The sequence below is a fragment of the Vicia villosa genome, linkage group LG6 (assembly GCF_029867415.1).
Source record: "Vicia villosa cultivar HV-30 ecotype Madison, WI linkage group LG6, Vvil1.0, whole genome shotgun sequence".
Lineage (NCBI taxonomy): Eukaryota > Viridiplantae > Streptophyta > Magnoliopsida > Fabales > Fabaceae > Vicia > Vicia villosa.
The window spans coordinates 78,449,603-78,469,584 of NC_081185.1; the positions used below are offsets into that span (position 1 = coordinate 78,449,603).

A 19,982-nucleotide genomic window follows, 5' to 3' on the forward strand; every position below is an offset into this window, starting at 1 on the left:
CTCGTTAAGAATTGATTTAGCTCAAATCTTGGTTCGAGTTTGACACAAAGTTTTTTTTTAAAGTTCAAATTTGGCTCGTTATAAATTCAAAAACAATCCAATACAACTTGTTAGGTTCAGTTTGCTTACTTCACAGATTTAAAAACCATTCTTTAAAGTCTATTTTTTTATATATGGTATTTTAAATTAAAATTTGTTTAAAATAGAAAATATAGAAATAAAATAAAAGTATTATATAGAAATTTTTCTTAGAAGATATTTAGAGGATACTTTTTTTAAAATTTAAATAACTTAGAAGATAAATATTATTTCTTTTGAAATTAAAAAAATTTAGAAGATATTTTTTAAACTAAAAAATATAAATTGATTTTTAAATTATTTTCTTAGCAAACTTACTTTCTGTGATGTTGATTTTATTTTTATAATTAATTTTATAATTATTTTTATAAATATTTTATTTATTTGAGAATATAAATTATTAATTAAAATCGTAAGATTAAAAGAAAATACATGACTAAAATTTGGAGTAGACCTTTAAATCTACTCCTAAAGACAATATAATTCATCTCATATATAATCGAGTTGACTTATAAACATAATGATTCAGAATATGTATAGTTCAAGTTTAGTTCATTTTATTGAGGAATTTAGATTTTCGCTTACACTACAAAAAAGATGCTCTGCAGCGACGTGGATACCACGTCGCAACATGCAATATCACGTCATAACAAAAAACTAGCGATGTGGGCAAACACGTCACAGGAGCACGAGTGGCAACTATGTAGCGACGTGGAGACCACGTCAGAAAGTAGCGACGTGATTCCATCGTCGCAATAAATATACATGGGAAACAGCTCCCTGCACGCAGAGCAGGTGTAGCAGGTGTGGGAAAGTGTGATGTTGACCAAAGTAATGACGTGGTTTTCACTTCGCTACATTAAATGCTTTTTTTTTAAAAAAATTTAATCACGCAGGATGAATTGTGTTTTATACTGGATGTTGACTGTACACCGGTACTATGAAAATAGGCATTGTTAAATTCGCTATAAAATATACACCATAAGTTTAATAAGCTTGGTATACAGACATTGTCAACAAAGGTAAAAAAAAATTGGGTAAACTTACTCAAGGTATTGTTTAACTTTAACGCAGTTGATCAAGACATGGACATGTGCGGATTGCATTTCTTTCTGGGTCAACCAATGCACACTCTTCTTTCCAGAAGGTCGACCTGGAAGACCGAATACTGATAAGGTGAATTGACTCCTCTGGTTGACATTTACCAGATTCCGTATGGTTCTAGGAGTTAACATCAAGTGATTGAAATAATGAATGCAAAAATGAGATGTTTCTCGATGCAGGTAATGTGCACATATAGAACCTTTAACTCTTGCTTTATTCTTCATTGATCGCTTTGAATCACCCATGAACCTTTCAAACGGATACATCCACCTATATTGAACTGGTCCACCAAGAAAAGCTTCATATGCAAGATGCACAGGTAAATGTTCCATGGAGTCAAAGAAACCAGGCGGAAATACTTGTTCCAACTTACAAAGAATGATTGCAATGTTTTGGCCCAACTTCATGATGTCTTCCACTTTTAAAGCTGACGCACAAATATCTCTAAAAAACTAACTAATTTCAGTTAGTGGATCAAGAACATGTTTGGGTAGCGAGCCAAATGCAATTGGTAACAATTGTTCCATAAAAATGTGACAATCGTGACTTTTCATTCCATGCAACTTCCCAGTGTTAGGGTCAGCACACCTTGAAAAATTCGATGAATACCCATCGGGCATTCTCAAATCTTTTAGCCATCGACAAACAGCTTTAGCTTCTTGGGAAGTCAGAGTGAAACAAGCCTTGGGTTTTAGTAACTTTCCATTCGGTAGAGACTTCAACTCCAACTCTCTTCTGTTACACCATTTTTCCATGTCTTGTCTGGCCTTCTCATTATCTTTTGTTTTGCCTTTCACATCCATCACTGTGTTAAATACATTATCAAAAAAATTCTTCTCAATATGCATAACATCTAGATTATGGCGCAACAAGTTATCTTTCCAATACGGGAGGTCCCAAAATATACTTCTTTTTGTCCAATTGTGCATGACTCCGTATCCTTCAATTCGGCATGCTTTGCCAGTATCTGTAAATTTTGGTAGCTCACTAACTTATTCCCATATAGCCCATGGTGGCAATCGAGGCGGAGGCAAATCTTTCACTCGTACATCTTTTTTAAAGTTTGTCATGTTTCTTCTATAGGAGTGATTTCGTGGTAGGAATCTGCGGTGACAGTCAAACCACGAGCTTTTCCCACCTTTATCCAACGTGAACCCTTTGTTGTTTCCCATACAATACAGACAACCCATTTTGCCATGCGTACCCTAATCAGACAGCATGCCATATGCTGGAAAATCGTTGATGGTCCACATCAAGGAAGCTCGCATTGTAAAGTTTTCTTTATGTGATACATTATAAGTCCATTCTCCAATCCACAATCTCTTCAAATCATCAATTAAAGGTTGTAAATACACATCAATTCCTGCTTTTGGACTCGAAGGTCCTGGAATGACGCACGTCAAAAACATGTATGGTTTTGTCATGCATATCTTAGGAGGGAGGTTGTAAGGGGTTACAATAACTGGCCAACAAGAATACATACTTCCCGACGCTTGAACATAAGGAGTAAAACCATCTGAGCATAATCCAAGCCTGACATTTCTAGGTTCTGCGGCAAAATCAGGATGTATTCAATCAAAATGCTTCCATGCCTCGCCATCAGATGGATGTCGCATGGTGTCTGGACTTGTTTTATTTGTGTGATGCCATGTCATTTGACTTGCACAGTGCATTAAAGCAAACATTCTTTTTAACCTTGGTATTATCGGAAGATAAAACATGGACTTTACTGCTACACGGTCTTGATTAGTGTTAACGGCTCTACTGCGAACTTTATATCTTGGACTCATACAAAACTTACATTCCTCCAACAACCCATCTTGAGTATCAAACTCATTGTCGTAAAACAACATACAACCATTAATGCAACAATCAATCTTTCTTACTCTTAAGCCCAACTTCGACACCAACTTCTTTGCTTCATAAAATGTTGTAGGCAAGTTGTCTTTCATTGCATTTGAGTCCAACATCATTTTTATGAAGAATTCCAAACACTGATCAAGAACATTCCAATTTGACTTGGCGGACAACAATCTCACACACATTGATAACTTTAAGTCAGACGAACCATCAAACAACGGCGTATTCATCTCATTCAACAACTGATTAAATTTATGCGCTTCCTCATTCGGCAACTCTTCCCCACCAAAATCTTCAAGTTCATCATAGGTCACGTTCCCATCAAAAGCATCCTCAATTATGTCACCAATTAGATTAAAGTTTTCCTCATATTCCATAGGCGGCCGACTACTTGAAGCATGGGAGTTGCTAGTCTCTGGTACGTTACTAGGAAGTTCTTCACTGTTAAACGTCCAAACCCAATAATTTGCAATGAAACCCCTTCTATGCAAATGAGATGTTATTTCCGGTGGGTCACTAATTATTGGTCTACATTTACATTTAAGACAGGGACACCTAACTCCTCATTCGCTTCGACATAATTCCTGAGCAAACGCTCAACTGATAAACCCTTCAACTCCAACTATAAAATTGGGTTTAAGTCCCATTCTTCCTGAAAATGTTCTATCATACATCCAACTACGATTATATCGATAATATTCCATATTGCATATTTATACAATCGTTGTCCTTTTGAGTTAGTATTTATACTAGTTAATGTTTACTATTCTTAAAAATATTATTTTATAACAATACTACTAATATTTTTAACTACACATGTTATATTGAACATATGTTAACCATAAAGTTACTATTTTATTAACTACACATTTTAAACTACACATATTGAAAATATTATTTAATAAAAATACTACTATTAAATATTTACTATTATTAAAAATATTATTTTTTATTCAACTATTAAACATGTACCATATAAATATATATTACATATTAAAAAGTACTACTCATATAACACCATAGTTCATAAAGATAATAAATATAATTTTTTATTAAATATATAATATATTTTATTTACAAAATGTAAATTTATAATATTTTATTTTTAATTTTTAAATATTAATAATATTTTGTAAACATAACTTCTACATTCATTGAGATTAATATGTATATTATTTTTAATAATAATTTCTATTTTTAAAAACAATAATATATATTACATATAAAACATATTCTATTAGAATTTTTTTAATAAAACTATTTTTATCAAATATATACAAAAATGATGTATTTTTAATTATAGTTTGTTTATATTTCTATTTTTCAAAAAAATAACTTATTTTATATAAACATAAAAAATTCATAACTTATATGTATAAAAATATTCTCTTTTTAATATTTTATTTTCATAATTCATAATATAAAAATATTATCTTTTTATTATAAACATACAAAATTTAATTTCTATATATGCAAAAATTCTTTTTAAAATATATAAATATAATATATATTCTATTTTTTTTTAATATAGTATAATATTACTCATTATAATAAATAATATATATAATAAAAATTATAAATGAAAACTTTATAATATATATAATTATTATATTAGTTTTGAATATATTAAATTTGTTTAAGTTATAATAATCTATTTTTTAAAGTGAGAACTTTATAATATATATGCATATTATATTCTTAAAAATAAAAACTTTATAAATATATATAACTATTATATTCGTTTTAAAATTATATTAATATTTATAATAATCTATTTTATATATTGTAAAATATTAAATAAAAAATTTGTTTTAATAATATTAATATATAATACTTTTACTAATAATTTTAATATAATCTATTAAATATGTTTATACTCCATTAGATATGTTTCTAACACCTTCTTCAATTCATATATAACCCAAAATTCATACTCAGTACAACAAACATTACAAATTTTATTTTCAACAAACATATCTAATAAACATTATATAATTTTATTTACAAATTTTATTTTCAACAAACATATCTAATAAACATTACAAATTTTATTTTCAACAAACATACCTAATAAATCTAATAAAAAACTTATCTCTTTAAAATCTATACAAAAATAACCTAATAAATCTATTTAAAATATACTACAATAGAAAAAAATAACTTACCTCTTCTTCAATCTACTCCTCCTTCTTCAATCTACTCCACCTTCTTCAATCTACTAAATCTATACAAAAAAATCAAAAATTAAAAACAAAATATAGAATGAAATTATAAGAAAATAAACAAAATATCAAATGTAACCTTAATTACCTTTGATATAAAAAAAATATTTGGGATTGAATTGATCTTGGGAGAGAATGGTTGGATTTTAGAATGGTTGGATTTTGGGAGAGTTGCTTCTGGGTTTCGTTTTACAGAGAAAACGAAAATGAGTTCATGTATGGTGGTGGAGGGAAGTGAATTGGGTACATAAATACACATTGTAGCGACGTGATAACCACATCGCTATTTGCCACGTGAGAACCACGTCGCAACACGGCAACGGTAACAATCATTAATGCCTCTGCCTGCTGTTACCCTAGGATTTCGACTTACCAATAAATGGGCAACTGGGACTCAAAATTGGTAATTGGGCCTCAATTTGGTAGAAAGGCCCTAAATTGGTAATTGGGCCTCAATTAAATAACTACATTGCCATTTGGGTCAAAGCGGTTCGACTAAGTAATGCTTAGTAGTCGAAGCCGTTCGACTAGAAAGATTATCAGAGGCTTCAGCGTTCGACCAAAAGTATGCGAAGACTTAAGAATTTTGCTGCAGAAACTGAAGTGGAAGTCGAGAGGTATTAGAAGTTAAAAGGAGACGGTTTTCAGCAGTTACAAGAGACGCGTGGAGGCCTTATACATCGAAGATGCTGCATGTCGAAGACACGTGTCGGCTGATGACAGTCAACCGTTAGTAGTAGTTATCTTATTTTTACTATTTAAGCAAGTTCAATAGGAACAGTTTAAGGGTCCGCATTTTCTACATAAACACAAGTAAACTCAAATCTCTGTGCAATAATGAGTAAAGAGTGCAACTTTGGAATGTACGTATGCGTACCAATTTAATTAATGCAATCATTTTACGTTATATTTCATCTTTCAGTTCACATTTAATGCTTTTTTATTGCTTTGATTTACTTTAAAGCCTTTAATTTCAGTGTTTTACTTTTACTTTAAAGTCACTGTTGCATTTAATACAAACCAGATACACATAATATAACAAAATAAAGCAATTAGTCCTGGAGTATTCTAGTTGATTCCGCAAAAGTAACCTTTAAAAAGGAAACTAGCGCTTGTTTACCATTTTTCTGGGTAAACACCTGCAAAGTTGCCACTATGTCACTTCAGTGGAATGTTGTGTTTGGTTTCTAAAGGTTGCGACGTGTTTCTAACGCCACAACCAAATTTTGCAAAAATTTGAATATTCCCCCATTTGAACGTTATGGCTTTTAATGATTTAATTTATAGATTTAATGTAGCGACGTGTATCCCACGTCACAACCTTTTTTCACATTACCTCATGGCTGACTTCTGATTACTTTATAGCTATAAAGTTATTTAAAATTAAAATACACCTTGCGAAGTTAATGTCACGTCGCATCAAGCAATTTGGAGCCACGTGATTTCCACGTCGCTAATATATGTCGCTGGGGAGGAGATTTCTTGTAGTGTTATATTTAGCTCATTTCGTTTATGAATTTAGTTCAATGAATCAATTATCAAACCGAATTCCAAAAGGACTATAATTTAGAAAAAATAAAAATATGAGTATTAAAGTTGTAATTAAATCTATAAGTAATTAATTATGATTTTCTATTACTTTATTTTAAATATATAAAGATTGTGTTTTTTTTATATTTATCTTCTCAAGCTTTATTGTAAATAAAAATATTATTTGTATTAATCATTTTAAAATAAAAAATAGTAAATAAAACAATAATAATTAAAAAAAGGCTTAAATGCACTTTTAGTCCCCCTATTTTGGTGTTTTTAACTTTTTAGTCCCCAAACTAAAAAAGCCAAGTTTCAGGTCCCCCATTTTAATTTTTGATGAATATTTGAAGGTCCCCCATCACTTAAGTGCAATTTTAATGACATGGCAAGTAATATTTGGTCCAGTCACTTGCCACATCACTATTTTTATTTTAATTTCATTTTTTAATTATTAACTTAATATTTAATATTTTCATAAAAGATTTAATGTTATTATTATATGGATTAAATTGAACCCTTAATATTGGGTTGTCTTCTTCGTTCTTCATCCTTCAACGCAGAACTAGGGCAAAAGCCAAATCTTCATCCTTCAACGCAAGAAGTCTTCTTCTTCAATTTGAGTCGTCGCCTTCTCTTCTTGTTTCGTTTCGTTTTTCAGAGATGTCTCAATGCACGATGGCGAGTAGTATCGGGGCTACACGTTCATGTGAGTTTCGAAGCCAGTGCAGGTGTGGGCTTGAAGCTCCATTGATGACCTCATGGACTGATTCAAACCCAGGCAGACGTTTTTTTGGGTGTGGGATGTACAAGGTAACGTTACTTTCACTGTAACTGATAGTGTACAGTTTCACCTCATGTGTAGCAGCAAAATTAATTTGTGATTCTTTATATGTTTGGTTTGCAGGTACAGGGGCGTAGAAGGTGTAGCCACTTTGTTTGGTACGACGATGAACTCTCATCAAGGGCCAAGGAAATTATCTACTCCCTGCAGAAAAAATTGGAGCATGAAAGGGCTAGATTGGATGAAGCTAATACAAAAGTAGCAGAAATGAAGACGAAGTTGAATGCAATGAACTTATTGATGAAATTCTCAGTTTCCATGACATTAGTTATGGCAGTAGGACTTGTGATGCTTAATGTAATGAAGTAGGGTTTATGTGATTTTAGGGCATTTGTGTTGTTAGTTCATTTTCTTTGTAGCCTTGTTCTTTGATGTCAATTGTAATGGATGTTGCCCCATTTGAAATCTAATGTAAACTTGTGTTTTGAATTGAATTGACAGCACCCATAGTCTTGCCATAACATTCTGATATATAATTGAATTGGAAACTGAGAAATTCTGATATATTTGGCTTGTATCATATAGTTGATTTGAAATTGTAAAATTCTGATATAGTTGGCTTGTATCATATAGTTGGCTTGTATCATATAGTTGGCTTGTATCATATAGTTGGCTTGTATCATATAATTGAATTGACAGCATATGAACACAAAGTAAACAGATCTTGCCATAACATTAAACAATACATTGTTCTAACTTGTTCATGACAATAAACATTAAACATTGTTCTAACTTGTTCATAACAGATCTTGCCAAATAAATAACAGGATAGCTTAACAAAATAGACATAGCAAACACTTGTTCATGAACTTTTCAAAAAAGCTTAATCAAAATAAACATTACATAAAGGATAATCCTATAACTATTCTTGAGTAGGCTGTGTGGCAGGTGGTCCTTGTGATGATGAAGCAATGTCAGGTTCATTTGTCTTAGCCTTAGTAGCACCCTTAGTCTTTGCCTTAGCTTTAGCAGCACCCTTACCCTTAGCAGCACCCTTAGAAGCTCCCTTTGTCTTAGCAGCACCCTTAGAAGCTCCCTTTGTCTTAGCAGCACCCTTAGAAGCTCCCTTACCCTTAGCAGCACCCTTAGTCTTTGCCTTTTTGTTCCCACCAACAGGTATGGATCTATCGGCAGCTCTTTTACCCTTGCAACTTCTAATTTTATGTCCAACAGCTCCACATTTCCTACATGAGACTGTTGACAAAGTCCTTGGCAGCACATTAGGGTTTCTTGGCTCATCATTTGACTTGTTCCTCATCTTTTTTGGGCGCCCAATAGCTCTTCTCATCAAGGGTGGGTTGACTGCAACTACTCCATCAATAACAGGCCACAATTGTGGTCCATTAGTTGGATAAATTATGTTGCCATAACACTCCAAATATTTAGCAGTCCTACAAATAACAGCCATAACAATTTATTAACATCAAACATTTAAATCTTAGCAGTCATATATATACAAATTACATATATCTCTTACTTGTAATAATCATCAACATACTCTTCAGGAGATTTCTTCATTTGCCACATACATGAGATTGCATGGCTGCAAGGAATACCATTCAACATCCATTTCCTGCATGAACATGTCCTGTCTTTGAGATTGATACAGAAAGTTTCCATCCCATTAGTAACTCCAAATATTGCCATGTCATCATCACCATGCCATGTAGGAGTCCAGCCATGAGCATTCTTCTTGTTCTTTTCAACAATAACTTGGATATTAGGGCATATCACTCCATTGTACTTTTGCATCATTTCCTTGTGACTTGTAATCCTCTTGGTGATGTAATGTTTAATCCCCTCTAACAAGCTTATAATGGGCTTGTCCCTATGTTCCAAAATAGCCCTATTAAATGCCTCACACCAATTATTAACCTGAAGATCACACTTAACATGTGTCTTGTAGTGTGACCTAGACCAAAATCTTGCAGGTATTTCATTAATATCTTTCTAAGCATCTTCATTCAAGGCTTTAAGCCTAATCATTGCTCTCTCCCATTCTGGAATGGTAGTAGCCCTTGCTGCACTCCAAAAGACCTCCTTCAAAACTAAACCTGAAAATTTCTTCTTCCAATTTCCATATAAATGTTTTACACACAACCTCTGCTCAACATGTTCACTTACTCCTTGGACAGCTGGTACAAGTCCCTGAAAAACCATAAACCAAAATCCACAATTAATAGACCACAGTTAACATAACTTAAATATATGTGCATAAAACCATTTACCTTTTGTTGATCTGAGATAAAGGCATATGACACATTGTTCACTGATTGCAAGTCTTCTAAGAGAAGATTTATAAACCATTCCCATGAATCCTTGGTCTCAGCCTCTACAACAGCATATGCAATGGGAAATATTTGGTTATTCCCATCACTCCCAACAGCTGCCATCAGTTGTCCACCATAGTCACCTTTCAAAAAGCATGCATCCAGACCTATTAAAGGTCTACAGAATTTTGCAAAAGCAGTTTTACATGCATTCAAACATACATATACTCTTTCAAATACAGGCCCATTACTTGAATCACTACACTTTAAAATAACATTGCTATTGGGGTTAGAATTCAAGAGTTCTTGTGCATAGCTCCTAAGATGTGTGAACTGATCCCTCCCAGCACCTTGTAACAATTCCATAGCTTTTCTCTTAGCTCTATATGCCTGGTCAGTTGACAGCTTCACACCCCATCTTTCAATTGAGATAGCTATCAACCCTGCTGGTTTCATATTAGGAGTATGCCTAAGAATGTGGACAAACTGCTTTGCCAACCACCCAGTCTTTGATTGCCTATTATAAGCAGTCCTAGCACAAGCATGTTCTTCATATAAGGAGGTGATTTGCGAAAATTGATTTCCAGCCCTCTTACTAAATCTCAAGTGATAATTGCAGCCTTCTTCACAATTGACCACCATCCTTTTTGCATCATTTTTTTTGAAGTACACATTTTTATTGTTAACCATTGCATACTCCTTGACAGCATCCTTAATGATATCCTTGTTGTTAAACACCAGCCCTAACTTGAACCCTTTATCTCCACAACTTTGAAAATTTGGAAAATGTTCATACTCTTCTTCATCTTCACTACCAGGTGGAGTGTATAGCTGATCTGAGTCCTCATCCACAACATTCTCAGTTGGCATTGATGATGTATCTGTAGGTAACACTGTAGTCCAATCCACTTCTATAGACTCTTCATCAGTATCAGGTGCCCAGTCATCATCATCTGTACTACCAAACATATTGTTTTCATCATCATTCATGTTATCACCCTCACCAACAGCATTGTCCTCTACACCATCACCACCCTCACCATCAGCATTTTCCTCTACACCTTCATCACCCTCACCACCAGCATTGTCCTCTACACCATCACCACCCTCACCATCAACATTTGCCTCTACTCCAACATCACCCTCACCACCAGCATTAGCACCTTCAGTATTTTCCACTCCTACATTGGTACCATCCACATCCATTTCTACACCCTCATCAACTATTTCAGGAATATCAATGCCATGCTCGACATATATATTCACAACATCAAATCCTTCAACATCCTTGATAAACCTTAGTACATCCCTGTCATTTTCTATAGCTGTCAGACCCCTGGCAAAACTGAACCTAGGGTTCACATACCAAATACACTTCAAACTGTTATATCCCACCTCATGAATCAATTTCTCTAGTTCTATGTAGGATATATAATCAACATCCCATGCCCAATTCAATTCTGTAACTATCCCATCTAGGTACCATTTAACAGGACTGTGCACAAGGGAACCACGATGGTGAATCCTTAGCCTAATTCTTTGGGCAACAACTGGCCTGAATAGGACAAATTTTAGGGTTAGGTTTTTACATTAAACAACATTTCATTTTCATTCGTAGGGACCACAATCAATACATATAAAATTAGGGTTTCTAATACCTGGGACCACAGACAATATAAAACACATTGGGACCACAGACAAAGATGTTCAGATACGTACCTGAAGCAAAACTTTGCATCTTCTTTCAACTTTGATGAAAGTGGAACTGGGAACTCTTCTGTTATTGCAACGAAGTTGGATGCACAATGGATATGAACAAGGTTGAGCAGAAGTTACGCGAACGGGGATGAACAAGGATGAACAAGGTTGAAGAAGAATGAGAATGAAAATGAAATGAGGAAGACGAGGATAAACCCATAATGCTTAAGTATGTAAAGGTTCAATTTAATCCATATAATAATAACATTAAATCTTTTATGAAAATATTAAATATTAAGTTAATAATTAAAAAATGAAATTAAAATAAAAATAGTGATGTGGCAAGTGACTGGACCAAATATTACTTGCCATGTCATTAAAATTGCACTTAAGTGATGGGGGACCTTCAAATATTCATCAAAAATTAAAATGGGGGACCTGAAACTTGGCTTTTTTAGTTTGGGGACCAAAAAGTTAAAAACACCAAAATAGGGGGACTAAAAATGCATTTAAGCCTTAAAAAAATCTAAGCTTAATAGTTAAGAAAAGAATAAAAATATTCTTAGCAGGAGATAAGATACAAACAACAAATATTCTTACCGTATTTAAATCAAAGTTGCAGCCTACTAGAATTCTCCTTCTTCCTAACAAGCTAGCGTCCTTCAAATGTCGCCTGCAGTCATTCCTGAAGAACTTATCACAGAAGTTTTATCTATTCTTCCTGTGAAATCTATTTTGCGATTCAAATGCGTCTGCAAGCCATGGGAATCTCTCATCTCTGATCCTTTCTTTGTCCAAAAGCATCTTCATCTATCACAAAAAAGTAACACACATCTCGCACTGATCTTGTGTAAACCTCACGTAAAAACTGTTTCCTATTATTATGATAGGGATTCTTCTGTGGTACCAATTTCCCTCAACAATTTACTATGTAATCCATCCTTAACTATTACCATCCTTCCTCAGCATAGAATGAGGTATAAGCGTTGCTTTCGAGTGATCGGTTCCATCAATGGATTGCTGTGTTTGTTTAATTCTCACATAATTCGTCATGGTCCATATGGTCCATATGATCGAGACACCTGCTTCCGTTTGTGGAACCCTGCCACCAAGAAAATATCTCAAAAATTAGGTTCAATTACCCATCCCAATTGCCATCCATATTTTGGCGGTGAAAATCAATCAAACTATCTCAGGTTTGCATTCGGTTATGATAATTCAACTGATACTTATAAAGTAGTGGCATTCTGTCCTAATGAGGTCAGAATTTTCAGTTTCCGTGATAATGCTTGGAAAAACATTCCATGTTTCCCTGTAGTTCCATACTATCGTGTGGCTCTTGTTCGCCATAGAGAGCAACGTGTTAACGAAGGAGTGTATTTGAATGGTACAGTTAACTGGTTGGCCATTCCAAATTCCAAATATTTTCGGGGACAATATGGAGGATACACAGATCCTCCAGCAATTGATCAATTTGTAATTATCTCGTTGGACCTGGGTAGGGAAACATACAACCAATTGCTTCTCCCTCGGGATTTAGTTGAAGTCCCGCCTATTTTTCCAACTATTAGTGTGTTGCGTGACTGTCTTTGTTTTTCCTACCATATTAATACCACCCATTTTGCAATATGGATGATGATGGAATTTGGAGTCCAAGAGTCTTGGACTCAATTCCTTAATATTAGTTATGCAGATCTTCAAATTGATTATGAATCCCGACGATATGGTTATGATTATCTACTGCACCCACTGTGCCTTTCCGAGGATGATGACACAATAATATTAGCAAATAGTCAGGAAGAGCAAGCATTTCTCTATAATTGGAGAGATAATAGAGTAGAGAAAACTAGGATCACCAACAATGTATTATGGATGTTTTCCCCTAATTATATTGAAACCTTGGTTTCGACATGTTGAAAGTAAGTCCCTCTTCAATAATTTATTTGGTAGAATTTATGTTCTTGTTTTATGTTAGTTTATGTTGTTCAAAATCTTTGTACTCTCGTAATACTAGATTGTCTGATTATTCATTTTTGGATATTTCTCTAATGTGTAATATGGGTCCATTTGAATCATAGGAGGACAACCCCAATCTCAAGCACATTAGGCGTCATTGATGGTTGCTTCCAATATGGCAAGAAGAAAGGAGAAAAATGAGAAATATGTAGGAATTTTTTATCTTCATGTTTTTTTTCCCTTCGAGACCTTTGCAGAAATTAAGTAAACTTATTACTAAAACTTTTGTTAGTTGTTTTGCTACTAAACTGCAATTTGTGTAAGGGTACAAAACTCTATGATAGGGATATTCTTGCAGTTGCATAAGTTTAACTGTATATTAATAATCTATAATCTTCTCTTGTTACTTTCACATGTTGAAGATGTATGTACATATTACTTTCGAAAGTGATGCTCCGTTGCTCAATATTTCTAATTGCTAGAGTCCCTGCTAATTGCTTGGGTCCTTCTGTGATTACTATAAGTTGAATAAGTGTTGTCTCCAAAAAGATAGCAGTTACAAGATATATACATCTTCAGCTGCTATGCATCAAATGTAGTTTCGTAGACCCGTCAAAACCAATATACACTTTGAGGGAGTGATGTGATATGTTAGTTGCGTGGAGTTTGGGTTAGAGTGAAAGCGAATGGCATTAGCTATCCGTTTTCCGTCACAGCGGCTGCCAATGCGAAATCGTTTCTGGTTTGGGTGTGAGGCTGGTTATGCCGAAGAATCGGTGCATCGTTACGGCATTTTTTTTTATGACAATTTCATGCTTTGCTGATGTAAGTTATGTGATCTGAATTCTGATACTGCCTTGTGTTGGTTTTTTCAAGAAGCAGGGACATGGGCTGTAGCTGTTTTATATAGAATTTTAATGCAGAATCTTTATGAAAATTGTTCCCCCGATATACGTAATTGTGGTGTGTGTGTTAATGTGATCTATTGTAGGGTAGCTTATTCGAGTATTTTGCTGTTATTGTAATGTTTGAATTGAGATTAGTAAGGTTCGGTTACCACTACCACACTGTTATAATCAAATTGTCTTGTCATGTTACATGTTAAATTCCAAATATGTTACTTGTTGTTCATATATTTTCCAATGAAGAGAGAACTTTGCAACTAAGTTTATAAAAGTCTATCTAGGTTAAATATATGGATCGTCTTTTCCAATTCCTGTTATTATACCACTAAGCTAAAGGAACTACTTTTCTATAGTTACACATCAAATGTATCCATATATTTTGATATTTTCTTTCATGTTCAGGTGTCTAGGGTGCTTTGCTTTCATGTTGAGTGTCATGAACAAAACAATATGAACCAATAGCCTTAGATACGTACCAGCCATCTCCATTGGTTCTTAGCACCATGATCTTTATTTCACTTTGATTCTAAACTTATGTTCCTGTTTTATGTTAGTTTATGTTGTTTAGATTGTCTGAGTATTCCTTTTTTGATATTTCTCTAATGTCAAATGTGGGTCCATTTGAATCATAGAACAATAACCCCAATTTCAAGCACATTAGAAGTTAGCTTTGAACCTTTGCAGAAATTAAGTAAATTTATTACTAAAACTTTTGTTAGTTGTTTTGCTACTGAAATGTAATTTGTGTAAGGATACAAAACTCTATGATAGGGATATTCTCCCAATCTACAATCTTCTCTTCATGTTACTGTCATCACTTTTAGTTTCTCTCTTTCTCATCTAATAATACAAGAAGGAAGATCCGTCAAAGATGTATATACATATTGCTTTCAAAAGTGATGCTCGACTGCTCATTATGTCTAATTGCTAGAGACCCTGCTAATTGCTCGGGTCATTATATGATTATTATAAGTTCAATAAGTTCATTTTCAATCAAATGTATGAAGTGTTGTCTCCAAAAAGATAGCAGTTATAAGACATATACATTTTTAGTTGCTATGCATCAAATTTACTTTCGTACACCCATTAAATCTACACTTTGAGAGAGTGATGGGATATGTTAGTTGCGTGAAGTTTGGGTTAGAGTCAAAGCGAATGGCATTAGCTATCCGCTTTCCATCATAGCGGCTGCCAATGCAAAATCGTGTCTGGTTTGGGTGTGAGGCTGGTTATGTCAATTGAATCGGTGCATTGTTACTGCATTTTTTTATGACAATTTGATGCTTTACTGGTGTATGTTATGTTTCCTGGTACTGCCTTGCAGGGTTTTAAAAAATGGTCACGGTTGCGTCACGGTCGCGTAAAAGTTTTCGCGATTTCGGTCGGTACAGGTGCTGCAACACTGATTGCGGTCGTCACGGTATGAATTAACCGGAATATGTTCTTCAATATAGAAAACAATGATAACGGTATCGGCATTTGTCCAAACCGTTTTGTCGCAACCGTTTTTCGCGGTCGCGGAGCTTTTTCAAAACTATTTTGATGATGAAGCCATGGAAATTAATTTCATGCACACAAGTATTCGGTTTTGAAACATGGTATTTTGAGTTTACCAGATGAAGAGAGATGATTATAATGTACGTATTTTAATACACTATGAAACTTATAATTTTCCCATACCACTTTCTGTTTTCCTTGCAAATAATACAGCTCACAAGCATCATTTAAACCAATATTCAATCATTTTGCGCTTGCATTGCACCAAGCAATGTTCAATCCACATCACAATGCCATCACTCCATTTCCGATGTTAAATTCTGCTTCCATTCACGCCATTTCTCAATGCCATCACAAAGAGGTATGGGGACTTTATCAGCATGATGTTATTATGCCCATGTGATTTCACTACTTAAAAACCCGCGACAATGCAATTGTAGCTGAGTATAGGTAATATATGTAAGGTATGCCAAGGAGAATTGTAATGAAGTAAAAATATGTTAAAAAAATGTAAAAATTTGTACCAGTCTGCGAAGGAAGGAGCGTTGTAAGGAAATAAAAATCTGTAATCATATAGGCATAACTCTTATGCACTCCTTATTATTAAATTTGACAATAAATTATAATTTTAACTTTTAATATTAATGTACATTTAAGTATTTGGTCTTTAATTTTTCCACCAGTAATTGGTCTACTGGACTGCCTATCTAATTCAGGTCAGTTTTGGTCTTTGTTTTTTTCACCATTAATATCCGGTCCATTGGACCGCCTATTTGATTTGGAGGTTAGTTCTGGTTTCTTTTTTCATCACCAGTATCCGGTCTACTTGACCGCCTATCAGATTCTGGGGCCAGTTATGACATCAATTAGTTTCAAGTCTCTCTCGATCGCAGTTGCGGAGAATCGAACAATGGTGCTTCCTACCAACCCATGAAGAAAATCCCCTATAATAGTATAAGTTTAAAGCCTAAACTATCTCAGTTTATAATTTTTCTCCTAATCACTACCCCGTGCAACTTCTACCTAGAAATCAACATCTAAATATGAGAAATCACCATCTCACTTCCAATCACCTCTGTGATAAAAACAGTCACACACCTTGTGACCAGAGGAACCAAATAGAATGATTACACTTTCAAATAAACAATACTTGATCTTGCTTAAAAGCTTCAATCAAGAACAATACTCAAATCTTTTGCTTAAGAGCTTCTATTTGTGAATGCTCGCTATACTAGGTTTAGCAAGTCTTTATTTATAGACTCTTGCAGTATGGACTTGGACTTCTGAATAAAATCTAATTTTTTTCCCTTTTCAATCAACTGCAAGATCTTTACACAAAATAGGAACAAATCAAATCAAACCAAATCTTAGTTTCCTAAAAAAAGTCTCAATGATCCTTTTTATGAAACTAAATCAAATCTGCAATTGTTCTGAAAACTCATTGATTGGTTGCGCCTATATGAGTGTCTAAATCTTCTAGAATCTCATATTTTTAATCAAATATTCAAGGATTAAAATCCAGTCTGAACTGTCAGGATGTTCTGGTATAGCATGTAACAACATCTGGCAGAACATCTGTCAAAACTCATGACAACGGAACCCATCATGACAGTTGGTCAAGATTTTTCAACATCTAGCTCAACATCAGTTAAGTACCATATTTTAGGAAAATTATGTCAATCACAAAACCATGGAACTAACTTATTGCATTAATTATTATTTACAAATCAAGAATATAAATATACCCTATTGTGATCTTATTAGACACACAACATTATACAAAAAATATATACTTTTTCAATATGGTGTCAGAAGCTAAGGGTTTCGTGATTTTTTTTTACCTTAGAAACCTCGTTGAAATTTTGGAACTCACAACAGATGTCCTAACAACACACAATATCAAGACATATGTTATAACATCTACTAACTTACAGTACACTTATAAAAAATTAAAAATAAATTGCAGAATGATAAATACACAATGAACTGTTAACCCAATTTAGTGCAACAACACCTAATCTGGAGGCTACCAAGCCAGGAAGGAAATCCACTATTAGTAGTACTAGTTCAAAGTCTAAAAAATATCAGTTTACAACTTCTCGCCCAATCCCTATCCAGTGCTACTTCTGCCTAGATATCGACATCTAGACCTAGAAAGTCGACATCCCACTTCCAATCACCAGAGTGATAAAACAGTCACACACCCTGTGACCAAGGGAACCCAAATAGAAATATTACACTTTCCAATAAAGAAATACTTAGTTAATCACCCTAACTAAGAACAATACTTAATCTTGCTTAAAAGCTTTGATCAAGAACAATACTTAACTCTCTTACTTAAAAGCTTCAAGAGTAAGAACACAAGTCCACCTTAATGTATCAGAAGATACATGAGTGACACAAAGAATAGAACACACGAAAAACCTGAGAGACTACCAAAACAACAACCCTTATTACACCCATGGTTTTTCTTATGTGAATGTTTGACAAAACTAGGTTTCCCAAGTTCCTTTTTATAGACTCTTGCAGAATGGGCTTGGACTTTAAAATGAATCCAATATTCTTCTTTTTTAAAACAGCTGCAAGATGTTTACACATAATAGGAACAAATCAAATCAAATCTTAGTTTTCTAAAAGAAATCTCAACAATTCTTTTTCTAAAAAAAGTTACTAAAATGTATTTGTCCTAATCACCCTTGATTGCATGCGCCTGTAATGATTATCTGAATATTCCATATTCTCATATTTTTCAATAAAATCTTTCAAGGTTAAAAAACCAGTCTGAACTGTCAGGATGTTCTAGTGTAGGATGTCACAAAAATCATAGAATTAACAATCTCCTTCTTGGCAAATTTTGCCTAAAACAACCAAAGAGTAGTTAAGTCTCGAAGATAAAATACATTTACATTATAAGATGCAAATTTAAACATAAACTACAAAGATATATCAAAGATGCATAGCAGTTACATAAAGGTCTTCTTCTTCAAAGCTCTTCAGAGCTTGTACAAACAGACATGTCCTTTACTCTCCCTGTCATGTAGAACTAGTACTCCCTCTCAAAGGGACACCAGAACGCGAACTACTTAAGTTCACAAATTAGAGGAATATGCAGCGAGAAATTATTTAAAAAGACTCACACTCAGTAGGATGTCAGAACATCTTTCACACATTCTTCAATCTCCAGTCTTTAGTCTCTAGTACCAACAGCAGCACAATCAATCAGCATGACAGACTATCATGCTCCCCCTAAATAGTTGCAGCAGACAACCACAATTGTTAGAACAAGATTCGTTCTGATCAATGTTCTTTTTTTGATGATAACAAGGTATATGAATTTTGTAGACAATGTGGTACTCTAATCCTATGCATTTTCCATTTCAGGAAATATATAAGAAGTATGCACAATTCAGCGCTAAGAAGCACTGACTCAGAAGATTCTGGATTGCAACATCAGAACATGCTCTCGCAATACATCAGAAGATGGTCAAGCAGAATTAGAACATGGTCTATGAACCGTCAGTAGAACTTGAGATCAGAAGCAGAAGCACTGAAGTTCTTATGGTATCACGCTAAAGCACTTCAAAGTCAGAAGACAAGAAGATGATCTACACCAAGTTGCAACTCTGATTCTGATTATTCAAACATTGTATTCACAAAATCAAAGATCAGAAGTTAGTACTAGATGACAGGCTACGAAGTCTATCTCTGACTGACAAAAGGAACGTTAGAAGCTACGAAAGGAAAAGTCTATAAAGCAGAGAAAAACATGGCTCGAGGTAGTTGACAAAACAATGAAAACATTAAATGCAAAGTTGACTAGTCACGCAACAAATTAAATGCACTTCAACGGTCATCTTCTCAAAATGCCTATATATATGAAGTTCTGATCAGAAGAACTATAACACTTCTTGAAAACAAACTGAAACGCTGCTGAAATTATTTCAATACGAACTTCATCTTCAACCTCATTTTCATTGTAATATCTTAGTGAGAATTAAGCTTAGAACTTAAGAGAAAT

General features: G+C 33.9%; 2 protein-coding genes across 4 annotated transcripts; both read left to right on the plus strand.

Annotated features, from left to right (window-relative positions):
- Positions 1-7,472: 7,472 nt before the first annotated feature.
- On the plus strand, positions 7,473-7,947 carry LOC131613949 (uncharacterized). The gene is made up of 2 exons (XM_058885589.1): positions 7,473-7,607; positions 7,702-7,947. The coding sequence occupies exons 1-2, from the start codon at positions 7,473-7,475 to the stop codon at positions 7,945-7,947; spliced, it is 381 nt and encodes a 126-aa protein (XP_058741572.1).
- A 4,258-nt stretch (positions 7,948-12,205) lies between these two features.
- Positions 12,206-16,004, plus strand: LOC131609261 (F-box/kelch-repeat protein At3g23880-like). 3 transcript variants are annotated; one of them, XR_009286044.1, is made up of 3 exons: positions 12,206-13,525; positions 13,685-13,770; positions 15,792-16,004. XR_009286044.1 is itself a non-coding variant. In XM_058880943.1 (2 exons), the coding sequence occupies exon 1, from the start codon at positions 12,273-12,275 to the stop codon at positions 13,521-13,523; it is 1,251 nt and encodes a 416-aa protein (XP_058736926.1). In that variant the 5' UTR covers positions 12,206-12,272; the 3' UTR covers positions 13,524-13,525; positions 13,685-14,499. The 3 variants fall into 3 exon arrangements, 2 of the variants coding, with proteins under 2 accessions (XP_058736926.1, XP_058736925.1); XM_058880943.1 differs by lacking the exon at positions 15,792-16,004 and having other exon boundaries at positions 13,685-14,499; XM_058880942.1 differs by lacking the exon at positions 15,792-16,004 and having other exon boundaries at positions 12,206-12,802; positions 13,685-14,499.
- Positions 16,005-19,982: the final 3,978 nt, after the last annotated feature.

Excerpts from the sequence above, each read along its gene's own strand:
- LOC131613949 (XM_058885589.1), top strand. The coding sequence starts at position 7,473 with ATGGCGAGTAGTATCGGGGCTACACGTTCATGTGAGTTTCGAAGCCAG. Across the intron at positions 7,608-7,701 it reads TTGGGTGTGGGATGTACAAG|GTACAGGGGCGTAGAAGGTG; the intron begins GTAACGTTACTT and ends TTTGGTTTGCAG.
- LOC131609261 (XM_058880943.1), top strand. The coding sequence starts at position 12,273 with ATGTCGCCTGCAGTCATTCCTGAAGAACTTATCACAGAAGTTTTATCT.